The following is an 8602-nucleotide window of genomic DNA, read 5'->3' on the forward strand; positions in this document are numbered from 1 at the left end:
CACCATCCCACCATCCCCATCCCACTGCTCCTGTCCCACGGGCACCATCCCACCACTCCTGTCCCACCAGCACCATCCCACTGCTCCTGTCCCACTGGCACCATCCCACCAGCACCATCCCACTGCCCCTGTGCCACCAGCACCATCCCACCAGCACCACCCCACTGCCCCTGTGCCACCAGCACTGTCCCACCTCGTGCCAGCAGTTAAGGGCTGTTTAATGCAGAAGCAGCTTTAAGCTGATGCTGAACATGCTGGATTAATGCCCAGCCCATGGAAAACTCCAACATTCCTGAGGTAGGTGCCTCTGAACACCTTATCTGAGCATCTTGCCTGATGCAGAGTGCGGCTGTGTGATTCATCCCACCTGTGATTCATCCCACCTGGAGCCACCATCCGGCTCCTGGAGAGCCAAGGACTGGGCACTTCCAGGGCACGGGCCATTCCAGCCTCACAGACATCTCATGGCCACAGTGCTGCTGCCTGGGTGGGACCTTCACAGCCCAAAGCAGAGCCCCAGGTGAGCAGGTCAGTGATGGCACCCAAAGCTCCACTCCCAGAGCTCAGCTCTGCTCCGCTTCCAGCATCGCTGTGCCGGGGCAGCACTGGGAGCATGGAATCATACAGGGGATTGGGCTGGGAGGGACCCCAAAGGGCATCTCTTCCCACCCCTGCCATGGCAGGGACACCTTCCACTGTCCCAGGTGGCTCCGAGCCCCAATGTCCAACCTGGCCTGGGACACTGCCAGGGATCCAAGGGCAGTTCCCTGGTTGGTTGAAAATACTGGAGTCGAGGACATTGGGCAGGAATTGTTCCCTGGGAGGGTGGGCAGGCCTTGGCACAGGGTGCCCAGAGCAGCTGGGGCTGCCCCTGGATCCCTGGCAGTGCCCAAGGCCAGGCTGGACACTGGGGCTTGGAGCAGCCTGGACAGTGGAAGGTGTCCCTGCTCATGGCAGGGCTGGAATTGGATGAGCTGTAAGGTCCTTCCAACCCAGACTTTCTGGGATTCATGCCTGATTCCTGTGTGTGTGAACTGGTGACTCTGGCCCCAGAGTGGCCTCACCTGCTCCCAGCCTGTTCCATGACCACTGTGACTGATCAGAGACCCTCCATCTGAAATATTCTCCTCTGGTTGCCAATTCCCCTTGGTTTGGGGAACCACATGGGAATGTCCTTTGCAGCCCCAGCACCAGCTCCTGAACTGCCTTCGAAGCTCCTTTGGGATCCCTCCAGCCCCGTGGTCACGCCTGGCTGGAACTGGAGCTCAACAATCCCTGAGCAGCTGCCTGTGCCCCACACCTGCCCCCGGGCTCACCCCAGAGCCAGGGGAGGCCCCTTCACCTGCCCGGAGCCTTGGGAATGCTCCCCTCCATCATGGAAAACGGGATCCCAGGGCTGCAGCCCCATCCCGAGCCAACCAGGCTGGCTTTATCTCATCCCCTTGCTGCCATTCCGTACAAGATGTTCCTCCTTTGGCAGGAGATAAGGTGTTCAGGAGTGTTCAGGACTTCTTATGTGCATAAGAAATTAATGTACAAATGGGTTAAAAAGATGCAGACAGGAAAGCTCAGAAATGGAGGAGGAGGAGAGCTCCTTTGGGAATGGAAGAACCAGCAATCCCTGCTCTGGAAACTCCCAGCTGGACACACAGGGCTCCTCTGGCAGAATGACTCAGGTCTGAAGGATCCACAGGGACATACTTCCAGTGGAAGGAGGAGTAAGGATTAATTCTGGCAACTTGGCTGCTTCCACACCCCCAAGGTGAATCCCAGTCCTTCCCACTGCTCAGGTTTGCTGCTCCTTGTTTCCTACACTGCCCATCCGTGAGCCTGGAATTTTACACCATCCACCTTCTATTGCAAGATTTTATGTTTCAGCTCCAGAGCTGCAATTTCAGTTTGGGAATCTCATTGTGGAGGGTTCACAGGGACCTGACTCCAGAGTAACTCACTGGGGTGATGGCTTTCTGCTCCAGGTTTCTCAAAAAAGGCCATGCTTTTTTCCCTCCAGATTCCCTGGATTTTCCTGGTGTTCCACCCCTAATTTACCAACTCAGGACTTCCCACTTCTCTCCTTCTCCAAGACTTATCCTGCAATGAGCTCTGGAGCACAGGCTGGGGCCTCGCTTCCCAGAGCCACCACGTCCCTCCAGACACACGTTTTACCAACACTCCCCAAATTATCTGCCCAGCATCCCAAGGAAAAGCCCTCCCTGCACTAGGCTGGACGCCCTCCTCCTCCCCCATCCCACGACAGCCGGGGCTCGGCTGTGCTGCCAAAGGGAAGGCTTCCAAAGGCAGCCAAGGCCAGCAGGCTGCATGCCATCCCCGTGGCACTGGGGCACCAGGGGACAGGTGTCCCTATGGGGTGGCACTGCTCGGTTTATTGAAGGAGTCTGAGGGAACCCAGCACCAGCAGCACCTGCGGGGAGGGACGGGGAAGGAGGTGGGATGGGACAGGGAATGCTGCCACCTCCTCCCGGCCTCACTGGGTCCTTCATCTCCACCTCAGGGGTAAAATGGAGAGAGTCCAAGTCTCCAGATTCCCTAAGTGCACCCGGGAGCACACAGGAGCTGCAGCTGAGATTCTTCTTCATCCCACCAGACTCTTCCCGGGTTAGTACAGGTGGTGATGGCTCAGAGAGGAGAGATACGCTCATTAGTTCCCGTGCCAGAAAGATGGAAAATTGGTGGATGTATTTTAGTCCAGAAAGAGGCCAGAGGGCAGAATAAAAAATGAAAATATAACTGAAGAGAACCAAACCAGGGTATTTCCAGAGGGACTGATCCTCCGAGGACAGCGAGGAGCGGTCGCTGAACCTGCGCCCGAAAAGCCAGGCTGCATCTGGGGAGGGCAGCCAGGTGGGAACAGGAGAGAGAGAGATGGGATTTACTGGGAGAAGACACGGGTCCTCAGCAACATGTCTGGGCAGGAGAAACTCGGCACTGCTCTCCTGAGGCAGGGTTTGTACACAAAGGACAAAAATCCTACAGGGAAAGGCTCCCTTGCTTTGAGACCTTGAATGCCCAGTGCTTGTTGCAGGGTGCATCACCTGCAGGAGGTGGGTGGGCAGGAGGGTGGGCAGGAGGGTGGGCAGGCTCTCTGCCCAGCTCTGGGGTGATGGAACTGGAAGTGCTCCCTGGAAATGTCGCACTCAAGTGCAAAGAAGCCAAGGCTGAAATCGGGGCTGAAGGCTCACACCTGGCCCAGCTCAGGTCCTCAGGTGTCACCTGGGACTGTCCCAAGTGTCCCTGCCATCAGTGCCCGGCTGGGCCTGTGCCAGGGCTTTATCAGAGCTGTCCATCTTGATTCTGGTGGTGACTGGTAATGATAAAGAGCTGGAGGTCTCCATTTCCTGAGGCTTTAATGGCCCCAAGCACACCTGATCCCACAAACTCTGGCTCCAGCCCCCGTGTCTGCTGAGCCCCGAACACACAGAACACCCGTTCCTCCTGCCCTACCCAAACCCTTCAACTCTGCCTCTCCCTGGCCCCTGGCCTGAGGCCCCCTCAGCACCTGCCCCCAGACCTTCCCAGCACCACAGCCAAGCCCCAGGCCGAGGGGACGTGGCCATGGCACACAGGGCATCTCCTGCAGCACACGGAGCCAGCCCTGAGACCCTTCTGCTCCTCCCTCCTCCTCCTCCTGCTCCCCTGAACAGCCCTGGCTTGGATTAAATCGTGCAGAGTTGCCCAGAGCAGCTGGGGCTGCCCCATCCCTGGAAGTGTCCAAGGCCAGGGGCTTGGAGCAACGTGGGACAGTGGAAAGTGTTCCTGCCCATGGCAGGGGATAGAACTGGATGAGCTTTAAGGTCCTTCCAACCCAATCCACTCTGTGATTCCATGGAAGTGCCCAGGTCAGGGTGCTGTGCCCTGGCCAGGTGCTGCTCCTGTGCCCCCAGATCCCTGTCACTGCTCTTCAGCTCTCCCAGTCTCTGGTGCAATAGCCCGAGATGGGAAACTATCTGGAAAATGCCCTTTTGAGAGAAGCAAGGCAGGATCCGGGCCAGCTAAAGGCAGGAACAGCAGCCAGGGCTGACTCACAGCTGCTGCAGAGAAGGTGGCAGTGCCACCCAGCCCGGGAGCTCAGCAACTGGGGGGTCACAGGCACGGGGTGATCCATGCTCAGCCCTTCCTCCGTGCGAGCTGGGCTCGGCGGAGCAGGGACAGCCACCCGGGGAGCTGATGCTCTCTGTCACCAACACAGAGGGACCGGAGCTCCCTGTGGGTGACCCCGAGCCCTGCACAGAGCTGGGGACTGGGGCTTCAGCCTCTGCTCCAGGGAATGTTTAACAGGTCCCTGAGGTTGGCACTGCTGCTCCCACCTGGAATGGTGCAGGAAGCAGGTCCAGCTGTGCCTCAAGAGGGGGCAGCTTTGAGTCCTTTAAGTCCCAGAAAAGTGCTCAGGCCAAAGGGACATCAGGATGATCCCTTTTCCTGTCTCACTACCATGTCTACCCGTGCCTTTGGTTGGGGTTTTTTGGTAAATGCTTAAATCAGTGAGTTGACCAGAACAGCACAGATAGAATGAAGCAATAATTAACAGTTTCTAAATTACCAGTTCTGCTGAAATTTACAGGCTCCAAGCAAGCCCAGCAGTGGGGCCTGGCCCGTAGGGACCAACTGACCCTGACAGACCAACTGTGGTCTCAGGGCACGGAAACCCCCACTTGGATCAATCAATCCCTCCTGATGCAGGTGAACTATGGATCCAGGTCTGCTCTGTGTCACAGCCCCCAACCCCAGCAGGCACAGCCCCCCTTCCCAGAGAGCCCCCAGAGCCCCATTCCCAGGGAGCCCCTGGAGCCCCATTCCCAGGGCTCACGTACATTGGATGGACATGGGCGACACGAGCTCCTCGTCCAGGTCATCCACGTCGTCAGTCATGATGAAGTGCGAGGGGTTGGGCCGGGGGGTGCCCATCCAGCCGGGGTCGATGTTGAGGGCCGAGGCCAGGGAGTGGATGCCAGGGTTGTTGACGATCTGGAAGCCGCAGAGGAGCTCGATCTGCTGCCAGCGGTGCAGCCGCTCCCGCAGCGCCGCCGTCACCTCGCTCAGCGCTTGCCTGGGGACAGGGACAGACAGGGACAATGGAGGCAATGAAGGGAAAACACCCCCTGAATCACCTGGAATAGACTCCATGGGGTCAGCTGTGTGTCCTGAAATTTGAGACACTTTTCATTTTAATTCCAGGAATATGGGAATTAAAAAACGCAGCAGCAGCTGAAGTACCCAGGGATAATAACAAGGGGGAATGGCTTCCCAGTGCCAGAGGGCAGGGCTGGATGGGAGATTGGGCAGGAATTGTTCCCTGGGAGGGTGGGCAGGCCCTGGCACAGGGTGCCCAGAGCAGCTGGGGCTGCCCCTGGATCCCTGGCAGTGCCCAAGGCCAGGCTGGACATTGGGGCTTGGAGCAGCCTGGGACAGTGGGAGGTGTCCCTGCCCATGGCAGGGCTGGCACTGGATGGGCTTTAAAATCCCTCCCAACCCAAACCATTCCATTCCAATCCCTTAGCATCCTGCAGCCTCCTGAAACCTTGTTTTGACAGGACTTTTAACTGCTCCACATAACTGTGACCCCTTGTTTCTCACAGGTAAAACTAGAAGGTTATTGATGAAGAGGAGGGAGTCCAAGCCCAGGTCATGGAGGACAACAGAAGTTCAGCAAAGTGAGCCCCACAGCCCCTGTGCAGGTGAGGACACTCCTGCCTGGGACAGGAGAGGGGTGAGGAGGGAGGCAGGGACAAGGGAGCTGTTGAGCAGACACTCACTTTGCAGTTAAGATTTTATGGTCAACATCGTCCAGAGAGGAACTGTGAGCAACATGGAACGTCCCAAAAAGGGTGTTTCGCTTCTTTTTGATCTTTTCAGCCTGGAATATCAACAGAAAAAGTCACAGGAAGAAGACAACCTGATGTTTCCTCCAGGCCACGAACATCCAGGATGGGCTGAGACAGGAACAGTCCCTGCAGCTGCCTGTGCACGTGGGAGTAGTGGGAATGGTGGTGTCACTGAGGAATGCTGTTCTCCCTGACACTGGGGTGAGGAATTCACCAGCAGCAAGTAGCAGGTTGGGGATTTCATGCTCCCTTCTCCCAGTTTCCCAAAAAGCAGAGGGAACTGAACTGAAGAGGCTGAACTTTCAGGGCAGAGTTGGAGTCCCCATCCCTGGAGGGATTTCACAGCCCTGTGGATGTGTCACCTGGGGACATGGGTCAGTGGTGGCCTTGAAGGTCTCCAAGGGTTCCTCCAATCCAAACCATTCCACGATTCCATGACCCAGGTACCTCACACAGTGAAGGGCTCTCACACATTGGCTTGTCTCTCCCTTGAACCAAACACAGCCAAGGAATGCCCAAGGGATCTTGGGTTGGGGAAGATTTTTGGTTTGAGGTTGGGTTTGTGTCACTGTATCTAAAATTAAAGTCTCTGCCCACAGCTCTGCCATTCCCAGCTCCAGTGGCATGAACCTGGGACTGGGAAGGCCAAGGATGTGGGTGCAAGAACTGACACAGCCAAAGGAAAACTGCTGGACTGTTAAAATGTTCCCAATAAAAGCAGATTAAGGCAGACAAGAGTTCTCCCTCCTGCCAGCTCTGCTGGCTCCATATGGCCACAGAGACGAGGACGTGTCACAACAGCTCCCCGGGCTCATCCCTCAGGGCTGGCACACAACATCCTAGATCCCCTGGGCTCATCCCTCAGGGCGGGCACACAACATCCCATATCGGGAATGCGGCGATGATTCATCCAGATCTCGGGATTCCATTGCCTGGGCACACTCATCACCTGGAGTGGGATTGTGCTGGAGAGGTTCAAAGCCTCTGCTCACTGAGCACCCAGGGCAGCAGTCCCTGTCCCTGATTCCCAGGGCTCCAGGCTCTGACAATGCCCAGGGCGGGACCTGCCTGCCCCAAGAGCCCATGGGAGCATCATCCTCATCCTCATCCTCATGCTCAGCCCCTGCTCACACCTTGCTTGTGCTGCACAAGACGCAAATTTAAGGCATGAAAAGAGAAACTGCCCTTGAGCTGAGGGAGGGCAGGGCTGGATTGGATCTTGGGCTGGAATTGTTCCCTGGGAGGGTGGGCAGGCCCTGGCACAGGGTGCCCAGAGCAGCTGGGGCTGCCCCTGGATCCCTGGCAGTGCCCAAGGCCAGGCTGGACACTGGGGCTGGGAGCAGCCTGGGACAGTGGAAGGTGTCCCTGCCCATGGAATGAGATTAAGGTTCCTCCCAGCCCAACCCATTCTGGGATTCCATGATTCCACGAAACAAAGAAGGTGCAGAGAATCCAAACTCTCCAGGCTTCACTCCCCAAACCTCCCCACAGACCCAGCACGAGGCCGCTCCACCTCTCACCCCTTCCTTGGCCACCAGCAGCTGTTTCTCTGCGTTCTGCTTCTTGATGTTGTAGTACTGCACCTCCACCTCGTGGGTCAGCTGCAGCCACTTCTGCAGCGCCGCGGGGGCGGCCCAGCTGCAGTGGGACTCCAGCTCCTTCTCCGCGTTCTTCAGCGCCATCCGCACCTGGGGAGAACGCCCCGGACACCGTGGAGCGGCCGTGGGGACACAGCCCTCCCGCAGCTCATCCCCCCTCTGCTGCCAGCCCCGCTTCCTGGGCACTGGGAAACGGGAAAACACTTCCCAGGCAGCTTCATCTTAGTCCTGGCAGCAGGAAAAGTCCTCTGGAGGAGCGGTGGCACCCTGGGCACTGCGGGAGAGGAGCCACCCACACGCCAGGCTGCTGCTCCGAGCACCAGAACCACCCACGGACGATTCCTGTCATCTTACAGCTGAGCTCCTTTCTCAAAAATTCCCAGCCAGCACCATCCATGCTGTGCTCCCTCTCGACCCCTCCACATCAGCTCCTCTGCCACGAGCCACAGGAAAACCCTCTGGAGCCGATGGCAGGGTGCACGAGGTTGTTAAAAGGGAATTAGGTTTGCAGTGAGGATGCTCGGGGTTTTTTGCAGCCTCTAGAAACCTCTGCAGAGCTTCCTGCCTGTCTGTAAATCCCACAGATCCTCCTGCGGAGGCAGAATCCCTGACAGGACCGTGCAAGCGATCCCTGTATCACCACAGCTCCGAGCCAAGCCCAGGGAGCTTGTCAGGAGACAACTTCCACACTGGAGCGAGGGAGAAAAATATTTAGACACAAAACATGTGCTGCTGGTCAGGAAAAGAAACAGCCTGGCTGGATCAGCCATTCCTGGGGTCTCTCCTTCCACCCCAGCCCAGGCTCCTGCGCAGCCTGACATCCCACAGAGATACAGGATTAGAAGGGAGTGGGTGAGAAGCCAGCTGAGGACACTCTGACCTCACAGAAAAGCCTTTAGTGGCAGAACCCATCAAGAATTAACTCCTCTCTGGCAGTGCCCACCCTGGGGAGAGGCTCTGACAGCCCTGGGGCCTGACAAGCCCTGCAGGAAGGGAACGTGTCCCACCCCGGAGCAGCGAAGGCTGGGCAGCGCAGTGCCGGGACTCGCTCCAGGGATGGGGCCCCTGTGCCAGCCCAGCAGCGCTGGGCGCGGGGGCTGCGGTTCCGCACGGCACAGCAGCTCTGCCTCCCACCCAGAGCAGCTCCCGCAGCCTTCCCTGCTC

The 8602-nt window shown here is 57.9% G+C and overlaps 1 protein-coding gene across 1 annotated transcript in view; it reads right to left on the bottom strand.

Moving 5' to 3' along the window:
- LOC103621839 (stromal interaction molecule 1-like) overlaps window positions 1-7659 on the bottom strand; it is a gene marked incomplete at its 5' end in the record, with an annotated part of 18887 nt that extends 11228 nt beyond the window's left edge. Inside the window, 4 exons of the mRNA XM_017743327.1 lie at window positions 2765-2845; window positions 4830-5065; window positions 5772-5872; window positions 7361-7659. Coding sequence (XP_017598816.1) covers window positions 2765-2845; window positions 4830-5065; window positions 5772-5872; window positions 7361-7659 — 717 coding nt within the window. The remainder of the gene's footprint in view (window positions 1-2764; window positions 2846-4829; window positions 5066-5771; window positions 5873-7360) is intronic.
- Window positions 7660-8602: the final 943 nt, after the last annotated feature.

Source organism: Corvus brachyrhynchos, unplaced genomic scaffold (assembly GCF_000691975.1).
Source record: "Corvus brachyrhynchos isolate BGI_N302 unplaced genomic scaffold, ASM69197v1 scaffold149, whole genome shotgun sequence".
Classification (NCBI taxonomy): domain Eukaryota; kingdom Metazoa; phylum Chordata; class Aves; order Passeriformes; family Corvidae; genus Corvus; species Corvus brachyrhynchos.